This window comes from Annulohypoxylon truncatum (assembly GCF_022578515.1).
Source record: "Annulohypoxylon truncatum strain CBS 140777 unplaced genomic scaffold F4807scaffold_23, whole genome shotgun sequence".
NCBI lineage: Eukaryota > Fungi > Ascomycota > Sordariomycetes > Xylariales > Hypoxylaceae > Annulohypoxylon > Annulohypoxylon truncatum.
In genome coordinates, this window is record NW_025953809.1 from 341,587 (window position 1) to 364,230 (window position 22,644).

The 22,644-nt window shown below is 47.9% G+C and overlaps 9 protein-coding genes across 9 annotated transcripts; 4 read left to right on the forward strand and 5 right to left on the reverse strand.

The window, feature by feature from the left end:
* The first annotated feature begins 684 nt into the window (after positions 1–684).
* Positions 685–2,030, forward strand: F4807DRAFT_156627 (putative polyketide synthase protein). The gene is made up of 2 exons (XM_047993289.1): positions 685–897; positions 960–2,030. Exon 2 carries the CDS (start codon positions 1,091–1,093, stop codon positions 1,946–1,948), a length of 858 nt encoding a protein of 285 aa, XP_047852749.1. The 5' UTR covers positions 685–897; positions 960–1,090; the 3' UTR covers positions 1,949–2,030.
* F4807DRAFT_156636 (uncharacterized protein) lies at positions 1,964–3,094 on the reverse strand. The gene has a single exon (XM_047993290.1). The coding sequence runs from the start codon at positions 2,998–3,000 to the stop codon at positions 2,113–2,115; it is 888 nt and encodes a 295-aa protein (XP_047852750.1). The 5' UTR covers positions 3,001–3,094; the 3' UTR covers positions 1,964–2,112.
* Positions 3,095–4,081: 987 nt separating this feature from the next.
* On the forward strand, positions 4,082–6,778 carry F4807DRAFT_432082 (dipeptidyl peptidase IV N-terminal region-domain-containing protein). The gene has a single exon (XM_047998572.1). The coding sequence runs from the start codon at positions 4,365–4,367 to the stop codon at positions 6,705–6,707; it is 2,343 nt and encodes a 780-aa protein (XP_047852751.1). The 5' UTR covers positions 4,082–4,364; the 3' UTR covers positions 6,708–6,778.
* A 30-nt stretch (positions 6,779–6,808) lies between these two features.
* Positions 6,809–8,226, reverse strand: F4807DRAFT_156646 (NAD(P)-binding protein). The gene is made up of 2 exons (XM_047993291.1): positions 7,332–8,226; positions 6,809–7,279 (listed from the first exon to the last, which is right to left on the reverse strand). The coding sequence occupies exons 1-2, from the start codon at positions 7,956–7,958 to the stop codon at positions 6,911–6,913; spliced, it is 996 nt and encodes a 331-aa protein (XP_047852752.1). The 5' UTR covers positions 7,959–8,226; the 3' UTR covers positions 6,809–6,910.
* Positions 8,227–8,493: 267 nt separating this feature from the next.
* F4807DRAFT_432085 (uncharacterized protein) lies at positions 8,494–10,220 on the reverse strand. Its single transcript, XM_047998573.1, has 7 exons — positions 10,078–10,220; positions 9,717–10,014; positions 9,645–9,664; positions 9,490–9,594; positions 9,037–9,428; positions 8,870–8,965; positions 8,494–8,819 (listed from the first exon to the last, which is right to left on the reverse strand). Exons 2-7 carry the CDS (start codon positions 9,913–9,915, stop codon positions 8,540–8,542), a joined length of 1,092 nt encoding a protein of 363 aa, XP_047852753.1. The 5' UTR covers positions 9,916–10,014; positions 10,078–10,220; the 3' UTR covers positions 8,494–8,539.
* A 648-nt stretch (positions 10,221–10,868) lies between these two features.
* Positions 10,869–13,379, reverse strand: F4807DRAFT_432089 (MFS general substrate transporter). The gene is made up of 4 exons (XM_047998574.1): positions 12,562–13,379; positions 12,211–12,374; positions 11,515–12,140; positions 10,869–11,457 (listed from the first exon to the last, which is right to left on the reverse strand). The coding sequence occupies exons 1-4, from the start codon at positions 13,098–13,100 to the stop codon at positions 11,188–11,190; spliced, it is 1,599 nt and encodes a 532-aa protein (XP_047852754.1). The 5' UTR covers positions 13,101–13,379; the 3' UTR covers positions 10,869–11,187.
* Positions 13,380–13,483: 104 nt separating this feature from the next.
* F4807DRAFT_432095 (FAD dependent oxidoreductase) lies at positions 13,484–15,458 on the forward strand. Its single transcript, XM_047998575.1, has 3 exons — positions 13,484–13,746; positions 13,801–14,492; positions 14,553–15,458. Exons 1-3 carry the CDS (start codon positions 13,676–13,678, stop codon positions 15,302–15,304), a joined length of 1,515 nt encoding a protein of 504 aa, XP_047852755.1. The 5' UTR covers positions 13,484–13,675; the 3' UTR covers positions 15,305–15,458.
* Positions 15,387–19,818, reverse strand: F4807DRAFT_468808 (Hydantoinase B/oxoprolinase-domain-containing protein; the record flags this gene model as incomplete). Its single annotated transcript, XM_048002644.1, has 9 exons — positions 15,387–15,925; positions 15,985–16,127; positions 16,180–16,599; positions 16,657–17,147; positions 17,203–17,261; positions 17,314–17,386; positions 17,443–19,451; positions 19,510–19,718; positions 19,774–19,818. 9 exons carry the CDS (start codon positions 19,816–19,818, stop codon positions 15,544–15,546), a joined length of 3,831 nt encoding a protein of 1,276 aa, XP_047852756.1. The 3' UTR covers positions 15,387–15,543.
* Positions 19,819–20,050: 232 nt separating this feature from the next.
* F4807DRAFT_156709 (fungal-specific transcription factor domain-containing protein) lies at positions 20,051–22,463 on the forward strand. Its single transcript, XM_047993292.1, has 2 exons — positions 20,051–20,316; positions 20,390–22,463. The coding sequence occupies exons 1-2, from the start codon at positions 20,215–20,217 to the stop codon at positions 22,325–22,327; spliced, it is 2,040 nt and encodes a 679-aa protein (XP_047852757.1). The 5' UTR covers positions 20,051–20,214; the 3' UTR covers positions 22,328–22,463.
* Positions 22,464–22,644: the final 181 nt, after the last annotated feature.

Genomic DNA, 22,644 nt, shown 5'->3' on the forward strand with positions numbered 1-22,644 from the left:
AAACGTCGACAGGCAGAACTCGTCATTCTGTTAGTGAGGCATCGGCGTACCAGACCCACAGAATTGAATTTGGAGGCGTTTTTAGCGTTATTCTTAGCGGAACACCCCTCCAGCTAGGCTCCAGGTTGATGTCTACCCGCTCAGCCCACTCTATTTCACTCCTTATTTCCTGGTAAGATACTGTCAGATACAATTTCATAATTTTTGTGTTATCAGGTGGTCCGTGTATCTTCTTCCAAATGCTTAAGCTGCTGGCTTTTGCTTTGAAAGTGTTGTCCCATGATTCCCATTGGTTAGGGCCTGATAGAATGACGGAGGTAGCGTTTGCACTAGTCATGGTGTTACCTTGTTGAATTTGTATTTGATTGGATGAATTAGGTTGCTTAAATTATTAGACTATTGTCTGATTTCTGATGATATTTCAGCGTATGAGACTTTTAATTGTCAAAATAACGTGAGACTTGATAATTTAGTTAATTGTGTAAAGAAAATTCTATCTTCTTAATCTAGGAGATTCTGGCTAAGATTAACTGTAAAATCTTCAATAGTCTCCATATCGTATCTCAAAGGAGATTACGTGAAAACCAGAGATTTAAAGGCATCAAGGCATCAAAACACACGGACCACCTGATAACACAAAAATTATGAAATTGTATCTGACAGATACTATCGCAAAACATTCTTGGATGACCAAAACTTGTCGCATAGCTAGGTGCCTTCTGATTGTTGCGATATAAGCCACATCTCTTAATTTAAGATCTTGCACATCAAAATGTGCCGTTCAAGTCCATCCTACAATCAATTAAAATCCTTGGGTACACCGATTGATCGACCCGAAAATAGATAATACGGCGATGAAGCGCAGATACGCCGTATTCCTAAATAACGGGTGATCCGGTAGGTGGCAAGACGATAAACCTTTAGAGAGGGTATTGACAACGATCCCATATTGTTCAAAGTCACCCAGACCTTGTCCCGTTAATTTCACAGCAAGCAATGGTGTTTTCTGCAATACTTCAATTCATCTACTATTAGCTGTTTAAGCTAGGAGACACTGCACTGAGGGCCTGACACCACGAAATCAACCAACATGTCTTCCATGGCTTACCCAGCTGAACCGTTGCAGATTAGCAACAAAATCAAAATTCCCTTGACTGGCACCCAGGAGACCTTGATGGGACCGTTAATAGCGAGAGCTAGGGATGCTAGAATGCCCCAACCTATTCTAAACGATATATATGCAGCTCAAATACTAGATTGGATCGATCATGATACCGACAAGTTTCATGTCGACGATACACAGACTATCATACATGCGCTTCGTGCGGCATGTATGGATAGGTGGATTGTCGAGTTCCTAACGAACAACCCAGAATGCACAGTTGTCCATCTAGCCTGCGGACTGGATAGCCGATGGCAACGCATCCAACCAGACTTGACCAGAGTTCGCTGGATCGATTTGGACCTACCCGACGTTATCGAAATACGTACCAAACTCATCCCCAACCCCGAAGGCAATTACATGCTAGTCGCCGCAAATGTAACAGAGGAGTCGTGGCTTCAACAAATTCCCGCGGATCGCCCGACTGTCATTGTTGGCCAGGGGTTGATGATGTACTTGGAAGAAGAGGCCGGTAAACGTATGATTCAGCGAGTTGTCGAACATTTCAAATCCGGCCAGCTTATCATCGATTGTGTCAGCACAATCATGCTCTCTTTACAACATAGCATCGAGACCCTTACAGCCACGGGGTCGAATTTTCAATGGGGCGTCGACGAGCCGAAGACCTTGGAGGCTCTTCACCCGCAACTGACGATGCTAGAGTGTCTGGGTCCTTCTGAACTTGGCTTCTCGCACATGCCGCTTAATACTCGCATCATGCTGTCGACTTATTCGTATCTGCCCTGGTTCCGGTATCTCAGTTCTTATGTACGATTTGCTTTCTAACTTTTTGGGTTGATTGGGACCGGATGGTATGGGTCAAGTAACTCGTTATTTTTTGCTATATATGAGATATGATACTGAACGAGATTCTCCCTTTATGCTTTATCAATCCAAGTTCTCTCATCTTCTACTCTCTTTTTGCTCATATATCCCCCTAATGTGACATATTACACGGGTTTGTCAATGGACCTCTCCACCGCACCTAGCACGACCTTCAACACGGCATCTGGCGCCAAATCTCCCGGGTCACTGGTCCACGTCACCGTGTCCACCATGTCTCTCAGGTTCAACGTCTGTGCCATACCGTTATCCGCGAATTCCATCGCTCTCCGACCATCGTCATTATCCCCGACACGGAAGAACTGCACGCCAACCTGGTACGGCGGCGCATGGCACGAGTCTAACGATCGCGCGGTCTCAATCAGCGTATCGTAAGGATTATCGTCTGTCACGCCCGCCGTGATCACGATGAGGTTCAGTGGCCTCAAATTTTCCGCCTGGGGAACGCCGTCCTTAACCCGTCGCGTGTACTCCTTCATATACGGACCCAAGATCGCGCCCAATCTGTGGTCGAGGCGACAATGCCCGTGAGGTTTAACTGCCCGAAAGATACCCGCCACGTTGTCGCGATTGTCGCTGGACGCGTCGTCCGTCGTCTTCCCAATGTTGAAGTAGCCTCCGCGTTGCCTCTTCTGCCCGATCGTCGCGTATAAGTAGTATCCGCGCGGCCGGTGGTTCACGAAATAAATATCAATGCCGTTACGGTCATGCTCCGCGCAGATCGTGCAGATCTGGTCTAGCAGCTTGCCGACTGCGTCCCAGTGCTCGGCCATCGCGGCTGAATCGTCGATCAGAAAGACCGTGTCGAAGTACGAGAGGAATGTGTACGGGCCCGAGGAGGAATCGATGTGCTTCCTCTCGAGCTTGGCGTGGTTGCTTGGGCGCCATGACCGTTGGTGTTCGTCCGTGGACGGTATGTATGGGCCAGGCGAAGAGTCTAGAGGGTAAGGAGGTTGAGGTGGAGGAGAACCGGGATGGGGACGGGGGAGCGGCATAGTAGCTATTGTCTTGACTTGATTATGTTTAAAAGATCATGGTAAAGTTGAAGTTTCCGTCTCTTGGTGCGTTTTTTTATATGGCTAATTGGTTTTCTTTATGGAGGAAAGGTGTTTGAAAAGTTCCAATACTGTGACTACAGTGAAAGCAGCAAACATGTTTCTCTTTTTATCATTTTTATCTGACCTACAAGTGCATGTGATGAATCTCCAATATATTTGTGAGGTGTAATGTTTCATTTAACGCCCAGCTGTTAACGACGTGGATTTTTATCAGTTGTTCCGTGGAGTATGACATGCGACCAATCTCCTGAGCATTAGCTATTCTTAGCTGGTTGACTTGAATAGCATGAGTAATGATTTTCCGTATCAGAGTAGTAACCGCGACATATTGGAAATACTTCATGTTGAAAATCAGAGGTGTGGGTATATCTCAATAATTGACCCCTAAAAGGTACGTTGACGTTGGGTTGATGTCGCTGCATCTAGGATCGGAAACCCCATTGAACTTGGTAGTGAAATATTCAGTCAATAATAAGATTAAAAGCGACTTAGAGGACTTTTATTCCTAATTAGGTACCTACATATTCAATCGCTCACGCTAAAAGGTTCTCTAGATATTAGGATCGAATACTGATTTGCCTAAACTCTCAAGACATCGTGACAGATTATTCCACGTCATTAAGTACTTATCTGGAATAATACAGACCGATACCTATACAAAATTTGAACTGGAACAATAGGTACCTAGATAGCCCTTTTCTCGCAATTGCATTGATGCTAGCGCTCTACTTACGAATAACGTCAAATCCATGGGATGTTCCCATGTCCTTGCCAACTACCATGGTGTCAAAAAGGGGCGGCTTCAGGTACAAAGAAATCGCAAACTTGCTTCGATCCGGCAGCTCGGATCCCTTCTATTTATCATGCCTGGATACTTCGTATCGTCACATCATCATTGGCTAGTATTTGCTGCCAAGCTTAAAGGATATTGGGATACGGATGAAGCGGGCACCCTAGTCGCCAAGGCAACAGCTCTGAGCCTTAACATCTCTTAGAAGGGAAGGAGATAAGCATAACCAAGAAGCTTCCGCGCAGCTCTAATCGTTCCCCGCGGTAGCATCATGCTATGGCAAACTGCAGCAATATGCGATTCGCAATTTGCGCGTCAATCACGAGGGAGCTCTGCCGAGCCTCCAGTAGATCATTCTTAATGCACGCAGTATATATATAAAGGGGGCAGGCGGCCCATTTCTAATTCCTACTCGGCCGTTTCCCTCTCCTCTCTCTCCTTTGTGTGAGCTTCAAGCCAGTTTCCGATTAAGGGATACGAGCGGAGACCGGAAACCTCAATTGGGGAAACAATGGAGCTCATAACTTTGTTCCTCACAGGATCTACGCTCCTGCGTTCCGCATTCGCCATTCAGCCGGCGCGCCAACCGCACCAGCCCACCGGCAACGGCGAGAAGATCCTGACGTGGAACGAGACGGTGGCCAGCAACCAATTCGGCGCGCGGTCCACGTCCGTCAGCTGGCTCTCCGGCGGCGAAGACGGGCAGTACATATACGCCAGCGACGACAGCGGGGCGCTGATCCTCGAGAACTTCGTCACGGGCGAGAGCGCGACGTTCGTCGCCGCCGACCTGATCCCCGACGACGTATACGATTACTGGATCCGGCCGGACCTGGCCAAGGTGCTCTTCGCGACCAACTACACGAAGCAGTACCGCCACTCGTACTTCTCCGACTATTCGATCCTCGACGTGGCGTCGGGCGAGCTGACGCCGTTGGTCGCGGACCAGGTCGGCGATATCCAGTACGCGGAGTTTGCGCCGAAGGGCGACGCCATCGCTTTCGTGCGCGGCAACAACTTGTTCCTGAACAAGAACGGCGCGATTTCCCAGATCACGGATGACGGCTCGCCCGATTTGTTCAATGGCGTGCCAGATTGGGTGTACGAGGAAGAGATCTTTGGCGATCGCTCGGCGATCTGGTTCTCGCCTGACGGCGAGGTCCTTGCGTACCTTAGCTTCAATGAGACCGGGGTCGAGACTTTCACGGTGCAGTACTTCATGAATAATCAGGAGATCGCGCCCGTTTATCCCCGCCTATTGGATTTGAGGTATCCGAAAGTTGGTACGACGAACCCCACGGTGTCTCTAACTTTGTTGGAGATCGAGAGCGAGGAGAAGCAGCCAGTACCGATCGACGCTTTCCCCGCGGACGATCTGGTGGTTGGTGAGATCGCTTGGGTCACGTCTGAGCATAGTAGTGTTATCTACCGCGCGTTCAACCGCGTACAAGACACGTCGAAACACGTGCGAGTTGATGTAGGGGATGAAATCAATACCGAGGTTGTCCGGGAAAGAAATGGCACAGACGGTTGGCTCGATAACGATATGGGCATCAAGTTCGTTGGACCTGTGAACGGTTCCACGGGAGATTATTACATCGATGTTTCGGACGAGTCTGGTTGGCAGCACATTTACCTCTATGCCGTCAACGGGTCGAACGTCACCGCACTCACTGAGGGAGAGTGGGAGATAGCGTCTGTTCTCAAGGTTGACAATGAACGCGAGTTGGTCTACTACACGTCTACCAAAGCTGATAGCACTGAACGACACATCTACTCTGTATCTTACTCGACTTTAGAGTCAAATGCTCTTGTCGACGATACGACTCCCGCAGTTTGGAGTGCATCGTTCAGTTCAGCTGGCGGATACTACATTCTCAGCTATGCTGGGCCCGACGTGCCGTACCAGGAGTTGTATGGGATCAACGACACCACGACGCCTCTCCGAACCATTACGTCAAACGAAGATCTGTGGAACAAGTTGCAGGAGTACAACTTACCGAACATCACATATTTCTCACTCGATCATCCCGACGGGTATAGTTTAAATGTGATGGAAACATTACCCCCTAATTTCGACCCCGCCAAGAAATATCCGGTCCTCTTCACGCCTTACGGCGGACCGGGATCGCAAGAAGTGTCTAAATCATTCCAGTCAATAGGTTGGAACGCGTACATATCGTCAGACCCGGACCTAGAATTCATTCAATACACGGTCGATAACCGAGGTACAGGTTTCAAAGGCCGGGCCTTCCGTGCGCTTGTCGCATCTCATCTAGGCGAGTTCGAAGCAGCGGACCAGATTTGGGCTGCGCAGGAGCTAGCCTCTCGGAACTCATTCATAGATGCGGAGAAGGTCGGAATTTTTGGGTGGTCATATGGTGGGTATCTATCAGCGAAAGTCGTAGAGGCAGACTCGGGAGTGTTCACCCTGGGTCTCATCGTGGCACCTGTGAGCGACTGGCGCTTCTACGACAGTATGTATACGGAGCGGTACATGAAGACGTCGCAGATGAACCCGGAAGGATATAACAACTCGGCGGTGCGCAAGCCCGACGGCTTCAAAAACATTGCCGGTGGCTTCTCTATTCAACACGGCTTGGGCGATGATAATGTCCATTATCAGAACACCGCAGCCCTCTTGGATCTACTTGTGGGGGCCAACGTGTCTCCGGCAAAAATGCAATGGCGCGTATTTACTGACAGCGATCATGGCATTTCGTATAACGGCGCCTCTACATATTTGTACAAGTTTCTGACAGATCTATTGTACCGGGAGAAAATAAGGACAAGCGGAGGCCTAGTTCATCAGTGGACGAGAAGGGCAAAGTCGTGGTTGGCGGGTGAGCAATGAGAAGTTATGTAAAACATCAATAGTTCATTAATAGTTCATAAATAGGATATATCTACTAATTTAAATAACATACCTGGATTCGTACTCATAGTAGTCGTGAAATCCTTCCAGGGAAAGAAAGCCGACGTGATGCCATCGCACGATACCCCTTAATGGACCCACAACACACAACTCTGACGATATTGTCAAGAGCTTCTAATTGCCTATTCAAACGCGCCCCGAAGAGCAGTATTATCTTTACTTATCCTTGCCCACTCGGCGCTCTTGATCCACAGTTTTTCTTGTTTCGATTCATCCCGACTCTCGGGTGAGCTCTCGGCCTTCTCCAGCAACTCGAAGTAGCCCCTTTCTCCTGGATGGACGCGATCAAGTGCAAGCTCAATAGCATCTACACCAGAATCAGCTCCCAAGCGCATTTGCGGATTCTGATACTTGAGTAACGGTAATAAGGGCTGGACGGCATATCGCATCAACATGTATAGCGATGAGGATACATTTTTCTGGAACATGCGTGAGTCTACGAGACCGCCTGGGTTATAGGCTACGGCAGTAATCTTGTTGAGACTTTCATCCTATTGAAATTTGTTAGAAACTAGATCGTGCATGCTTTAGGATGCTTCCCACCTTTTCAAGATATCGATTAAGCGCATGCGTCCAGGCGGTGGTGGCCAGCTTCGAGCTCCCGTATCTATGAAACCCGGCTCCTCTTTTATCTTCGTGAGCAACCGGCTTGACGAGTTCGTCGAGATCATCTGGGATCGAAGGTGGGATCTTCTCCAGCACAGCTCTACCGGGCTCGTGCGCCTCGCTAGAAAACATCACAATCCGGCCGCCATCCGGGGTAAACCTGTCGAGAAGTCGAAGTACTAGGGCCACGTGAGATATATGGTTAACCTGGAAGGTCTTATCATACCCATCGTCCGTCAACTCTGGGTCGCCGACAAGGTTCCAGTAACATGCATTGCATACGATAGTTTTCAGGGGCGGGGTCCTTTTAGCGGCAATGTCCGCAGAAAGTGTGCTTGAAAAATCGTGCACGGTTGAAATATTCGAAAGGTCTAGCTGCTGGATTGACGCCTTTGCTTCTGGGTATCGTAATATTATTTCGCGTAACTTCCGTGTGTTGGGATCATCCGAAGCATCCCGCACGGTGAGGATTGCTGTGTATTCTGGGTAGTGCTTGAGAAGATGGTCTACGGCAGGAAGAGCGAGGGTTCCATTAGCCCCGGTGATCAAAACGCTACCCGCCATGTTTGTTTTTGGTCCGTAGATCTGCTGTGGGAGTGCAACTTGAGGTCTAAATAGTGCGGCGGAGGGGCAAAGATAGAAAGTCTGTGAGCATGTGAAAAAGGGGAGGCAATTTGTCTTTCTCGGTAACGATCTTACAGTAACAACTTTGAGTTTTGAATCGTTATCATCCTGCCTTAAAGGGTTTCAGGTGATGGAATGCAGACTCGACATCTTGTAGCTTTTGAAGGATTGGTATAGTAGGATCCTTCAGAAATTAGTAGTATCTACCTAGCTAAGCGATGGGGGGGGGGGGGGGGGGGGTCCCTTGAGGACCTATCTATAATAAGAATAAGAACTCCATCCCCGATTAGGTTGGTGGATCATCTTCACCTAGACCGGGGTGCCCTTAGCTTATTTTGTGAATGAGGTCCACCGGCTTGGTTCAGCTATCCCCTGATAGGGATCATCGTGAGATACCGCAGCCTATGGACAGGCCAACCATTCCGTTGGGATTCACGTAAATGTGCGCGCATGTCGATAATTTCATGTATGCAGCTGAGTGACGAAATTGATTCCAAATTTATTAGATTCTACAAATGCTTTCATACGATGTATCCTACGCTTCTCCATTCCTGCGCATCGAGCTGGCCATCTTCTAGTTCTATGTAGGCGTCATAGCGCAAATGGGCTTCGCTTTGAGATTGCGCGGAACTTCTAATTCGAGATGTGGGATACGCCGTCGACCCTTCTTTTATATGAGAGTTCGAAAATGAGCTCTTCGTCTCGCGAGTTTCGAGTGGGTCCCTTCCACGCAAACCAGCCCAAAATCTAGGGAAAAGTGGCATACAACCTACTAGAATTGTTCCAAAATACTCGGCAAACCTTTATGAGGGTTAGCTACTATGTGTTGATTGTAGTAGGGTGGTACATACGTAAATAGTCCTACTTTGGCGATGGCCATGGTCAAGTTATCATCTGTAACGAGAGGGACACGGAAAGCAACCCCGAGAACAGCTATTGCACACGTACTGAAACGAAACGAGTTAGCCAGCGAGGATCACATGACGTAGTCGTGGATATCAGAGGAGCGTCTTCTTACAAGAATCCAACGCCGAATACAGATATAACTCCCAGCTTGCGTTTCATGGGCATCTGGAGGAGCCAAATTGCCCACAGGGGGGTCAAAAAGATGCCAATGTCCAGAAGCATGTTTATGATACCAGAGACCAATGTAGCAACCTTAAAGTTGATGCAGGTCGCATCCGGTGCTAGCAGCGGATTCCATATAGCGTCACGAGGCCAGCATTGAAACGTAAATGTGAAGAAACAGGCGATGTAGTACGCCACTGTCGCCGTAATGAGGCCGTTTATAATCCACCATACAGAGTTCTTTAGACTTCCGGGGCAGAATATCCTCTTTAGCTGAACAAGGACAAAATACTTGGCTGCCAGCATCGAGGGTCCATAGATGATTTCGATGACGTTCATCATCTGTCACCCGTCAGTATTATGAACCACACGTGGTACGGTGGTAGTTAATTGGCTGGCTTACATATAAGAAGTAGGGTGCGTCAATAGCTCGAATATCCCATTGGTTTCGGGACAACCCGAGGCTCGATAGGTATATAAATATTATATCCCATATAAGAAAGCCGGCCTATTTGAATGTTAATCATGCACGTCTATCGTGGCGTCTGATATTCATACCAAGGCGAAGATGGCGAAGTCTGCTCGTAATTAGTCATCATCTTAGTGTTCGAAAAAGGGGTAAACACCAACAATCTTCATGTTTCATAGCTTTCAAAATAACCGCTTTCGTGTATATTCGGATTGCTACGGCTAGAGTCATCAACACAATGCTGATGAGACCGATAGCGAGAATCCAAGGGTAGAATGTGAACGGGTCGACGAAATTGGGCACAACACCTGCCGGTGGCACCAAGGCCGGTAGTTGCGAAATTTCCTCCGATGAAGCCATGATCCAGTCTTTTCCAGCCAAGGAGACTGCGTCTCCGGGAGACTGGTAAGGAGGGCGGGATGCCCTTTATTGCCGACCGTCTTACTTACATATCTTGCGGTAGGTGGGTTTCTAACCTTCGATCTAAACGTGGGATTCATATTTATGCCCATAAATCCTCAGAGCGCTTAATCTAATTCGTTATAATGGTCGGTAACGAAGAGGGGGGTTACATAGGCGTGATAGTCGCCGCGATCCTCCGGCGCAATCGATGGAGTTGGTTGACTAGCGTGATTCGGTAAGAGGACACCCACGGTATGTACGATGCTAGGCGAGGAGCGGTTGGCGATAGGACATCCTGTCAATGTTGCATGATATATCGTAGTGTAACCTAACTAGACCGGCCTCTTCGAGTTAGGTCGATTTAGTAGTTCACCTAAATATACTACGTTGGATAAGTATAGTGACGAACTAGGCGCTTGGCAAGACAGAAGCGTGTGTCGTGGGGGCTACACGATTGGCACGATATAGATCCACTCATGGGAATGCTCTACAGAAATAGGCGAGCAGCTAGTTATGATAGGGAAGAAGGATTCGCTCCCTAAGCAAGCTTAAATCCTCCACGGTCCCGGGAAGATATCTACCTACCTTCCTGTTCACCTCCAAATAGCATCACGTAGCACGTCAATGGCCGGCTTTAGTCTCACATTAGTAGAAATTAGTAATATCAACTTCCTATGTCTTAGGTAAGAAGAGGTTAGGTTTGGTTCTATATAAGATACAGTTGCGTAGCGTGTCATCTAAAAAAGTCTTCTTTGCCACCTCATCCCCTGAGAGATATCTCCCAAATATAAATCGAGTAGTTATGATTTGTGAATAAACGGCACATGCGATTTAGCGTGAGAGGGTGGTAGGTGAGTGATACACTATTACATGCCTAGTATCTCCACTTGTTCCATTCAATGCCGAGGATATAAAAATGTCTGGCCAGGTCCAGAAATTATTTGATATAATAAGAATACTCTAGATGATTTGATTCTAAGCTGATGAACATAAGACCCAGGGGAGTCCGCTACGTCATAACCTCTCAGTGATTAATAGAATACCTAGACCAAGCCACTTCCAGTTAATATAGAGACGGCTGTCCACCATTAGGAGAGAAAAGTAGTGAACCAATGATGTGAGATAACCATGCATTACTCTACGATTAACAAACTTGAATTAAACCTTTGATGGCTGACTCATCCTCCAGTCCAACAGTAAAAACGCCCTTTCTCCGCGCATATATCACGCTCATATTTCGATTCCGGGTTTAGTTCCCTTGTCCTGTTCAGTCAAACTGGTTGCGACTCCTCGTTTCTCTATTGACGTTCTTCCTTCCTCGGCATCATGTCCCGAGCCTCCAATGACTTGGCCACGGATTATCTGTTCCTTCTCCTGTCTCTCCTGCCTCCGAGTGAACCACATTACTACCGGTAGCCAGGCTGATAACGCTAAAGAAGCTGCGAGGCCCGCACGATAACCCCGATAGAAACGAGGTGCTTCGACTGTTGGAACGAAGACCTGAGACAGCGTTTAGTGTCGCTCGAACATTAGCCATCCAATAAGACTGGGACTTACTTGATTCCACCAAGTGCCTTGGGCCAACCCGATAGAATTTAGGGCACCGATTACGATAGCCCTCTCCTCTGCATCCCCTGAGCAGACTCTATGCGTCCAACTGACAATAACGGGGAACAGAGACTGAATAGTGCCAGCAATATAGAACGCAAAAAAGATGGCAGGTTTACCTAGGTTCCAAGCGACTAATAGAGACTCTGAGACGATCTGTGTCATGCAGATCAACACCACAGACTCCACTTGAGAGCCCCTCCAATCGTTGTAGGTTCCTGTTATCAACATAAAGATGATCGATATTGCTGAATAGACGGTGGGGTAGTTATTGGCGTCCGGCACTGAATATTTCTCCGCCTTGAGCCAAAGCGCCATCGTGGAGGTGGTTGGAGCTTGGTAAACAAAATACATGAGCGTGAACCATGTAACCAGAATCCAGAAGTGCCATCTTCCAAGCACTCGCTTGAAAAGCGACCGGTCAAATCGACCCAAGGGCTTACGGTTATCCGCTTCGAGCCGCTTTATACACATCTGTCGCTCTTTTTCTGTCATCCACCATGTACTCTTCTCGTGTAAAGGATTTGGGATGATAATTAAGCCAATGATGACCATAGGGCAGGTGATTAAAAAGTCTAGTATGTGATGAGTTCACCACATCAGCCAGGCGATCATACAAGGGTGGGGAAAAGGGGTAGTCCCTACCGATGATGAAGAGCCACCTCCATCCCCTAATACCCAGGTGACCGTCAATCGTTTGGTATATGCCAGCTTGGATATAGCCTGAGAACATAGTGGCAGCAATCCCAGAGGCCGTGAATATGCCGCTCCTCTTGTTGATTTCATGGTTCCGATACCATGTTCCAATCTGCGCGAAGTCAATGATTGCGACTTATAATCCTCATCACAGTTACCCTTAACTACCTCATGAGCGCCCGATTATGTCTTCCCAGGGGATAAAGAAAAAAAAAGAACATTATAGTTAAATGAGTTTCATACTGAAAACTTGTTAGCATGAGGGAAAAAACTCTGACAATCATAGCATATTACATACCCATAAAGTGCAAACCAGGCCAGCTAGCTGCCTCGATGAATCCAACGCAAAACCTGATAGCATATATTTGTTGCGCATTTTGGCATTTGTAAATGAACAAGACGAAGAACGCCCAGAAGAACTCAGCAGCAGGGAGATACCATCGTGGAGAAATCTTGGTTAACAAAATTTGCGACGGTATTTGACCAACAATATAACCGATTTGAAACCAAGTGGTCATCCAGTTGAGTTCATTACCATAAAGACCCAAGTCTTCCTTCATGCCAGATATGTAAGCATTGTTGATGTTATTTCGATCGAGATCTTTGGTGAAGAAGGTCAAGCAGCAGAAAGTCAGAATTGCAAGATCCAGTTTCTGCACCAGTTTCTTCTCTTCTTTCGAAGTACCCGGTCGAGTCCAGAAGTAGAACTTGTCGCTTGTCTTCGAAGAGATCAACGCGTCTTCATTGGCTAACTCAGCTGTAGCCGGCGCCTCTACGCCCTCTGAAGACTCGTTCTGTCGGCTTTGGCCTAACATCTTTCGAAACAATCCTGTCGCCATTACGTACAAATAACGGAAACCAGGCGATGTAGTCAAATGAAGCGAATTGAAAGCCCCAACCGGGAAAGAAAGGTGATGGTGAAATATCGAGTTTCCAGCGCGTTATCACATTGCTTCCCCTTGTAATTATCACCATGGGTTCCACTATACCATTACCAAGTTGATGTTTTGATAAGATACATGATATCTAATCGACCATCATATTCAGGGGTTATGAACTAACAACCCTGAATAGTTCCGTAAACTTGAGCGTAAGAGTGAGGGGTACCAGAAAACGTCTTCCAGGGAATAAGGCGGGTATTAGCGTGCTGTTGGTTCACATATCTTTGGATTTGCAGCGGCTGTGATATCGGCTTTTCCCGACGGAGTGGGGATTCTTACCGAACTTCAGGGGTAGTCCATCGGCTTGTTTCCGAAAGGCCTCAAGCTACCTTAACAACACCTGATGGTAATAAGGTAGGAATAAATATCACATGGTTGGTAATAAGTTGAAATATGATATTTCGTAGAAAGAATGGTACGAATTTCATAATAGTCATATCAAAAGTTACCTATGATTAGGTAGGTACTAAGTCATGACATCGACGAAACTAGTAAAAGATAGCCCTATCATCATTGTGGGGGCAGGAGTTTTCGGTCTCTCAAGGTATGCATCTTGAACTCATGTATCTACTTGACAACTGAACAAGTCTGCCTCAAGTGCGCTCCACCTTTCACAGAACGGATACAAGGACATCACGGTGTTTGACAAACAGCCCTACGCGGATAATGCGTATTCTACAACCGATGGGGCCGACGCGGCATCTGCCGATTTCAATAAAGTCATGCGGATGAGCTACGGCGACGAGATTGAGTATCAACGACTTGCTTTCGAAGGTATCAAGACGTGGAATGCGTGGAATGACGGGATCAGGTCTTCGAAAACCGAGGACTTACCACGCGGCTTGAAGCCGACAGATCTTATCTGGAACAACTGCGGATTCCTTCGAATGAGCATTGACGGAAAGTTATCAGATATCGAGCGTGCTACTCTTGCAGGTATGACCCGCGAGGGTCTACGTCAGACGCAGTTTGTATTAGGTGACGCTGAAGACGAGAAACGGGCGAGATCTCATTTTAGGCGGGGAGAATGGGAAAAGAAGTCGGATCCATTCGGACGCAAGAAACAAGGGAAGGAACTAGTAGGTGTTTTCGACTCTACAGCTGGGTTTGTTGAAGCTAGCAAAGCGTGCATATGGGCGATGCATCTATGTCGTAGGAATGGTGTTCGATTCGTGCTAGGCGAGAAAGAGGGCCAAGTCTCTACTTTCGTCAAGAACGGGACTGGCAGGACAATTGGTGTTCGCACTATATCTGGTGCTGAATACCACTCCGAACTCTTGATATTAGCTGGTACGTTGATGAGTAACTATTTCTTAGGGAGTAGTGCACTAACGGAAAGGACCATCGCAGCCGGCGGCTGGACTCCGTACTTATTTCCGTCTGTATCACCGCTTCTCGAGACAACCGCGGGTAGCGTTGTCTACTTCCAGTTACCGCCCAAGGATCAGGCCCAAGACCTCTGGGACAAGTTCTCGCCCGAGAACTTCCCAGTTTTCGCCTATGGGGGTTGGTCGAAGGGCCACGGAATCGGTGGTTTCCCTCGTACTGAAGACGGGATAATCAAGATAGGCTATCGTGGTACCAAATATACTAACTACGAAGACGTTCAAGATCCTATTACGGGAGTGAAACATCGTATAAGTGTTCCTAAGACGAAGTATTGGCCTCAGCCCCACGACCCAGCTATTACTAAGCAGGCAGTCGATGCTGTTAAGGAGGTGGTAAGGGAGGCAATGCCCGAGCTAGCGGCGATTGGAATTACTGGATGCAGAAACTGCTGGTACACTGATAGTCTCGATAATTCTTTTCTCGTTGATTTTGTACCCAACGACGACGGTATGCTCATCTGTTCAGGAGGCTCTGGCCATGGTTTCAAGTTCCTTCCGATACTGGGGAGGGAAGTAGTTAAGATCATTGAGAGGCCGGGGGAGAAGAATGCTTACGGCAAGCTCTGGAGGTGGAGGATCAAGGAAGGCGGTCCTAGGAACGGTCTCGAACAAGGAGAAGCAGGGCCAAGAAACTGGAAGAAACAGGTCATGGCGACAAAAGATGATTGGAAATTTCGGGAGAACCCTAGCCTCTACATGGAATCGTATGGGTAGATATAAACTCACCGTTAAAAGATGTATTTGATTTTTGATCAATTGACCTTAAGTATCAGGAATCTGATTTGTATTGATTTTTCAGGGGCTCAGGGGTAACATCTCCTATTTTAGACAACGATCAAATCAATGAGCAAATGATTTTTAACTTGAGTTGCCAAAACAATGTACCTACGAGGTGATTGGAAGTGCCTGTTGCCATTTCTATGTAGGGAGGTAGGTACTGGCCCTTCCAGTTGTCAGATCGAGGAGCCCCACCCACCACCACCAGGAGTCTTGATAATGAATCTTTCGCCGCTTTGCAGCTTTACAATGCCGCGAGGACCGAGACTGACCAACCTCTTTTTCTCACTAGACTTTCTAAGGATTAGATTCTCCCCAGGTGCTCCGTCTTCTCCGCCGTGGAGTCCATATGGCCTGCTAACTCTCCTTTCGGATATCATAGAAAATGTTAACGGTTCCCGACATTCGATAACTCGAACAACACCGTCACCTCCGCTGTACTGACCCCGACCCCCTGAGCCTTGACGGAGTGAAAATTCCCGGACTATTACTGGATATCGCTTTTCCATGATCTCCGCGTCCGAGATACGAGTGTTCGTCATATGGCAGTGAACAGCACTGTGCGAAGATGTGTTAGTGATCTCCCGATTTCTTTTCAAAGATAAATTCAAACCTACCTTGCACCATTCCACCCGGGACCTGCCCCCGATCCACCGCATATCGTTTCGCCGTAGGCGAACTTGTAACCATCAGTTGGCTTTCTCCCTCGTCCGCCAAAAAATCCGACACTGTTCATGCACCCTTGGCTAGCAGCACAAGCCTATTGAACGCGTATTAGTTAACTGGTAGCGCATTAAGGAGTTGTAACCTACGTCGAATGCTCTAAGAATAACGTCAACAACACGTTGGCTTGTCTGTGTGTTCCCAGCGTAGACAGCTGCTTGGTCGCTAGGGTTTAGTATGCTGCCTTCGGGATTGATAACCCGGATAGATGATAGACACCCTTGGTTTAACGGGATATCTTCATTGATGAGACAGCGCAATGCATATATGATAGCTGACAAGCAAATACTCTTCGGAGCATTGTTATTGCCAACGACCTCTGGACCCGTCCCAGTAAAGTCGAAGACAGCGCTACCATCAGACTGAATTCGTATTTCAAGCTGAATACGAGTTCCATTATCGAGACTGTCTATAGCCTGCAATGTGCCGCCATTAAGTTTATTCGAGGTCTTCTGCAAGAATTTCCGTACGGCAACTTCAGCGTTCGCCTGGATACGATCCATGTAGAACTGGCGCGATCATTAGAATTATCTATCCGAAAGTTGCGTTTGGGAAGTATTGCTTACTTGGACGACCTCCCGCCCATACTCTTGGAATAACTTTTCTATAAGCTTGGAGCCCTTCGCATTTGCTGCGACCTGGGCTCGGAGATCTGAGAGGTTGTCGTAAAGACTTGACGTGCCGACACAGTTAGGAAATTGCCCAGGCTCCTCAACAAGTATCTTAGTAATGCCTTCCTCGTCAAACCTCCCATTCGAAACAAGCTTGAAGGAGATAATTCTTGCACCCTCCTGGTATAGCTCAGTAGCATTAGCATTGCCCGAAATACCCTCAAAGCCACCAATATCCCGATGATGGCCCCTAGAGGCTGTGTAAAATATTATCTCCTTGCCACTTGGGTCAAATACTGGCGTTATGACTGTAATGTCAGGCAGATGTGTCCCGCCAGCAATCGGATGGTTAGATACTAGGACGTCGCCCGGTTGAAGTGTGGTTCCATATCGCTCGTGCTGATATTTCACTGCGTAGGCCATACTTCCTAGGTGAACAGGGACATCTAAGTACATGTTAGCTCACATCACAGCTTTGCATTACATAATGGATTCGCGTACGGGGCGCATTGGCGACCAGATCGCCACTGGGTCCGAATATAGCACAGGAAAAGTCAAGCCTAGATTTAATTAGAGCTATTATGTAGAATGAGCTAGGAAAGGGAATGGTACCTTTCTTTGATGTTAATACTGACGGCGGTCTTTTGTAATGTCCTCCCCATCTGCTCGGCAATAGACATAAACCCTACCCTATTCATTAGCTACTCTAACACAAATACAAGGGATGAGGGGGGTTCTTACGGTGACCAAAGATAGATAATTGGGCTGGATCTGCATCCGTCAAGGACAGTGACCGCAGAGAGGTTGCTTGGCTTTGCGAGCCTACACTGAGTATAATGTGCTCAGATAATATCTTGGCAGTCGAAAACGGCGTCACAATGATTGTTTGGGTGTTATCTATTATGATGCCGGGGCCTTCAATATGATCCCCTGGCTGAAGATTCTGGAGTAGATAAATAGGGGTATCGGCCCATCCGACGTTAGCAAAATAAGTCCTTGAGAGTTTTTCGTGTGGTGGTGTTGGTCGTGTCTCTGTTTCGATCAATTCTCTGTAGACGTTATGCGGCTGGCGTTCAAATTCTTTTGCGATCCCACGGACGCGGATATCGTCGACGATGATGTCACGCGAAGGTAGCAGGAAGGAAAATTCCTGTTGATGAAGTTCCTCGAACGCTCGCTTAAAGTTTCCGTCATGTGGTAGTGATACCATCATTTGTGTATCAGTACCTTCATAGCGCAGGTTCAAGAACTGTTGCGTTTCGATATGTTTCGTAGAGGAAACTCCCTGTAGTAAAAGACCCTGTACAGCGCGTTCCTTTAGCGACTCGAATCTTTCGAAAATCTCGGTGGCTGAGAGCGGTCCTAGGATTAAAGAGGATGGCTCTTGAACTTCTTCCACTAAATTCGCAAGTGCCATTCCATACGCCGATAGAATGCTAGAATACTTATGAATCAAAACAGTGTGTATCCCTAAGATTCGGGCAACGGATGCGGCATGCTGACCCCCGGCCCCTCCGAACACTGCAAGGCGATGAGCTGATGTGTGGTATCCCTTGCCTTCAGTCAGAGCACGGATGGGGCGACACATAGCTTCATTAGCTACGGCAAGGAATCCTAGAGCGACTTCTTCCGGGCTCTTATGAATAGCAGACCCCGCGTTGATTGAGTTGGTGAGGTCTATGAACTTATTCTTCGTGACTTCATAATCGAGCGGTAGATTCTCGTCGGGTCCGAATATAGCAGGGAAGTATTCCGGAAGGAGCCGGCCAAGGAACAGGTTCGCATCTGTTACTGTTAAAGGACCCCCTTTTCGGTAACAGGCCGGGCCAGGATGAGCGGAAGCGCTCTCTGGTCCTACAGTAAACAGACCATTTTTCCAATCAAGTATACTACCCCCGCCAGAAGCGACCGTGTTGATATCAAGCTGAGGTGACTGAATTGTGACGCCAGCGGTGGTGGTTTCAAACACATGGCCATAGTCACCAGCATAACGACTAACATCCGTTGACGTACCCCCCATGTCAAAGCCTATGACTGGTATGTTGTCTTCGGGATGCCATGAAGTTTTCGCGTACCCAACTACGCCTCCAGCAGGTCCGGAGAGGATAGCGCGCAAGCCTGAAAACCTCTCCACGTCGACAAGGCCACCATCGCTCTGCATGAATTGACATCTAGTAAACTCAAGCTCATCCTTGAAGCCCCGTCTGAAATTTGAGATGTATCTTTTGATTTCAGGGGTTAAATATGCATCGGCCGTAGCGCTCATACCACGGGATATCAATTTGATCATGGGGATCAAATTTGACGAGGCCGATATGCTGGTGAATCCTACGTCCTTCGCAAGATCACGAATGATGTTTTCATGGTCGGGGAAACTATAGCTGTGTGCTAGGCAGATGCATACGCTTCTGTACCCCTTTTGGAACAGCTCTTGGAGCGAGTTTCTCGTACTCTCGACGTTAAGTGGCTTAAGAATTCGGATTATATCGCCGCTTTGGCCAACTTTCAATGCGGGATCAGATTCGATTTCGATTTTGTGTGGAAAGGGGTCTTTAGTTGAATCTTCCATCGTTACCCGCTCTTCGACTTCGACAACCTCCGAATAAAGCACATCGGGCTTATTGATGGCGAGATCAAAAAGCTTAGGTCTTGCCTGATATCCAATCTCTAATGCATCGCGGAAGCCTTCAGTTATCAGCAGGGCAGAACGCTCTCCTTTTCTCTCGAGTAACGCGTTGGTAGCTACTGTCCTGTTGAAAGACTCAGAATCATGGCACCTAGTAACTCCGTAGCACTTAAGATACTCACGTTCCCATTCGGATGACGCCGATACGGTCTGAGGTAAGTTTGGCATCTCTTGGATGCGGGCTATCTGTGAATTTTTCGAGAATTCGGCGGATGCCTTCTGTGGGCGCATCTTCATAGTTGCCCGGGTCGACCGAGAGCAACTTTACCACGATGTCATCCTTGCTACCACTCTGAGGGATGCCAACACAGTCTGTAAATGTTCCTCCGCGCTGATTCGTAAGTAAGGGGTCTTCAGTGTTATTGTTCAGATACAAGGGCACTCACATCAATGAAGATATCGATCTTGGGCTCTGTTGTTGCGTGTGGCATGGTGCATGTAATGTCTGACTAGCCTGAGTCTTTAGACATGGAGAAACAAGAATGGCGATTATTTCCATTAAAATTCCCAACTCATTCCACCATATTACAATGTGTTATACATGACGTTTTAGGCAATATGTAGTAGGGGATGTTCGTCGGCTCAATCCGCCCGAAGTAGTGGAACCCCTTTTTTCTCTGAGCGGATATAAGCGAATTTGCCCCACGAGCGTACCCACAAATCCACCGGCTTCAGCCGATTTCTGATAAGGTCCATGACGGGTTATTTGCGATGCTTACGAAATTCCAACATGCCGGTCCGGTCTGGTGAGTTCACCTTGATCGATCATCATACATCAGAAAACGAGTCTCAGATGCAAGTTGAGTGGTTCGTTTGATGATCCAATCATGGGTGACCCAATGCATTCTCGTAGTCCAAATAGAGCATTGTCAACTAGGCTCAGCAGAAGCACAAACGCGTGCGTGAGGTGTCGTAGGAGGAAACAGCGGGTAAGCAATCGTCGAATAGAATCCTCGCTCGTAGATACACTATCTAACCTCACTTGCCTTTTGGCCCTCTCAGTGTGATCTGCGCTATCCGAAATGTTCAAGCTGCGAAACTGCGCAAGTGCCTTGCCTAGCTTATGATAGCGAGAAACAGGCCGAGATCCCACGTAATTACGTGTCAATCCTTGAGGCAGAAGTTAGGCAACTCAAATCTGAGCTTGAAGGTCTGAGGAGACAGAGTGTATCGACGACCATCCCCTCTGCTAGTCCAATGCCGGCGGGCCAAGATGATCACCAGAGCGTCAGTTCGCCTATTGCCGCGCCAACGGTGCAATCAACTGCATCGGATCCGCAAGAAGTTGTCAAGTCAATGGGCTTGGTTATGTTGGATAGCGGTAGCCAACCGAAATTCATGGGAACGAGCAGTGGCGTCACGTTCGCAAAGATGGTCATTGCATGCGTGAAAACTGATATTTCGATTCCAATGTCCCCAAGCACTTCGAGGGGGTCAGTTCGGATGGCCGCACCACCTCCTATCATCACATCATCGCTGCCTCCTCGTCACGCGGCTCAACATATTTCGGACGTCTACTTCCGATACCGGACGCCACATGTACCAATACTAACAAGATCAAGAGTGAATGAAGTGCTGGAGCGCGTATACGGCGCATTCGAATCTCATCGACCCGACTTTTCGAGAGTCGCAGAAGGAGATATGTTCATCGCGTATATGGTTTTCGCCGTCGGACTCTGTAGCCTACCAGTTGCGGGAGGGTCAAGACCACCCCAGAGCGAAGGTTGTTTCAACTCAGCTCTTCGATGCATTGACAAGCTTCTCTCATACTCATCCAGCGACCTTGAAACCTTAACGGTGGTGTTGCTCTTGGCTCAGTATATCGCCTTGAATCCCAGCAAAGGGAGTTTGTGGCAACTTACTGGTATAGGAATACGTCTATGCATTGACCTGGGCTTACATTGGGAAACGGAGGCGATACTCGCTTTGCCCCAATCGGTCCTCAATGAGAGACGAAGACTATTCTGGGCCGCTTATCGATTTGATCGCCTTCTCGCGATCACTCTTGGAAGACCTTTTGGCATTGCTGACCAGAGCATCAGTGTCGGCTGTCCGGATCCTTATTCTGCGCAGCATCTTAGCCCAACCGAAGTACATGGCCAACGCATGGCCAACCATATTATTGGTCTATACAAGCTCGAGTCCGAGATCAAACACGTCCTCTACCACCAGCTTCAAGGCGCAACACTAGCCTACCCCCGCGCCAACTATGCATTATGGTTTCGCGATATTCAGCCGCGACTCTGTGCTTGGAAGGACGAAATACCTGACATTAGTAAGGCGGATTCCGAAAGTATCTACTCGCACCAATCTTGGTGGGATGCTATGTGGCTCAACGCCATTTTGTTGCTCCATCGACCCAACCCGCTAGTACCGCATCCCACGACGGAATCGCTGCAAACGTGTTTCGACGCGGCTTGTCAACTAATCAAAGCGATCAAGACTTTACAAAGAGATGGGAGAATTTGCGTCATTTGGCAAACCGTGCACAGCCTTTTCCTTGCAGGTTTGATTATGATTTATTGCATTTGGGAATCTGCGGATGTTCGGGATAAAGGACGTGTTCTCGATATCGTCACTACGGCGCAAGACTGTGCCAGTACCCTCACAGCCCTAGCGGAGCGCTTTCCTGACGCGTGTGGGTGTAGAGATGCGTTCGAATCCCTCTCAGCGGCGACTTTAAAGTGGCTAGTATCAAGAGATCAGGGAAACACTACTCAACCAACGCCCAGCGAGATCAGCGCGTTGAAACAGCATATGCCTTTCTCCACAACAGCATGGAGGGCTGAAGAACCCACGAGCATCTTTCCGGAGGAGCCCTTCGAGTTCGCCGAATATCTTATCGCGGCATCACAATGGCCAGGTTCTAGTAGTAACGATGTCGGGAACTCGTTCAATTTGCAAGATGTTTTTGATTCTCCAAGTGCAGATTTTGGATGAAACTTCGAGGTTCTACTTCGTAATGTTCCAAACAATAACGCCACGATAGATAAGCTTAAGGGGCTTTGCAGTGGCATGTACCACAGCGTATCCCCAAGCCACAAATAATCACAGGACTTCCACAGCCACGGGTTTCAGCTCGGGCAGCTGCTCGGGGCAACCAGATGGAAGGTTTGAATAGCGAATTAATTGGGTCGTTCATTCCCCCACCAGACGCATCGATGCATTGTCGCAATTACCTCTAGGGCTGAGTTCTGGGCAACAACGCGCTATGCTAAACCTCCACAGGGCACCCAGCCTCTTTCCAATTCACCAGA

Coding starts and splice junctions, on each gene's coding strand:
- F4807DRAFT_432089 (XM_047998574.1), bottom strand. CDS start 13,100: ATGGCGACAGGATTGTTTCGAAAGATGTTAGGCCAAAGCCGACAGAAC. Junction 12,141..12,210: donor GAGGTGGCTCTTCATCATCG/GTAGGGACTACC, acceptor ATCACATACTAG/ACTTTTTAATCACCTGCCCT. Junction 11,458..11,514: donor AAGGCACTTGGTGGAATCAA/GTAAGTCCCAGT, acceptor ACGCTGTCTCAG/GTCTTCGTTCCAACAGTCGA.
- F4807DRAFT_156627 (XM_047993289.1), top strand. CDS start 1,091: ATGTCTTCCATGGCTTACCCAGCTGAACCGTTGCAGATTAGCAACAAA.
- F4807DRAFT_432085 (XM_047998573.1), bottom strand. CDS start 9,915: ATGGCTTCATCGGAGGAAATTTCGCAACTACCGGCCTTGGTGCCACCG. Junction 9,665..9,716: donor AGCTATGAAACATGAAGATT/GTTGGTGTTTAC, acceptor AATTACGAGCAG/ACTTCGCCATCTTCGCCTTG. Junction 8,966..9,036: donor GTATTCGGCGTTGGATTCTT/GTAAGAAGACGC, acceptor GTTTCGTTTCAG/TACGTGTGCAATAGCTGTTC.
- F4807DRAFT_432082 (XM_047998572.1), top strand. CDS start 4,365: ATGGAGCTCATAACTTTGTTCCTCACAGGATCTACGCTCCTGCGTTCC.
- F4807DRAFT_156646 (XM_047993291.1), bottom strand. CDS start 7,958: ATGGCGGGTAGCGTTTTGATCACCGGGGCTAATGGAACCCTCGCTCTT. Junction 7,280..7,331: donor TTAATCGATATCTTGAAAAG/GTGGGAAGCATC, acceptor AAATTTCAATAG/GATGAAAGTCTCAACAAGAT.
- F4807DRAFT_156709 (XM_047993292.1), top strand. CDS start 20,215: ATGGGTGACCCAATGCATTCTCGTAGTCCAAATAGAGCATTGTCAACT. Junction 20,317..20,389: donor GTCGTAGGAGGAAACAGCGG/GTAAGCAATCGT, acceptor TGGCCCTCTCAG/TGTGATCTGCGCTATCCGAA.
- F4807DRAFT_432095 (XM_047998575.1), top strand. CDS start 13,676: ATGACATCGACGAAACTAGTAAAAGATAGCCCTATCATCATTGTGGGG. Junction 13,747..13,800: donor GGAGTTTTCGGTCTCTCAAG/GTATGCATCTTG, acceptor GTCTGCCTCAAG/TGCGCTCCACCTTTCACAGA. Junction 14,493..14,552: donor CGAACTCTTGATATTAGCTG/GTACGTTGATGA, acceptor GGACCATCGCAG/CCGGCGGCTGGACTCCGTAC.
- F4807DRAFT_156636 (XM_047993290.1), bottom strand. CDS start 3,000: ATGCCGCTCCCCCGTCCCCATCCCGGTTCTCCTCCACCTCAACCTCCT.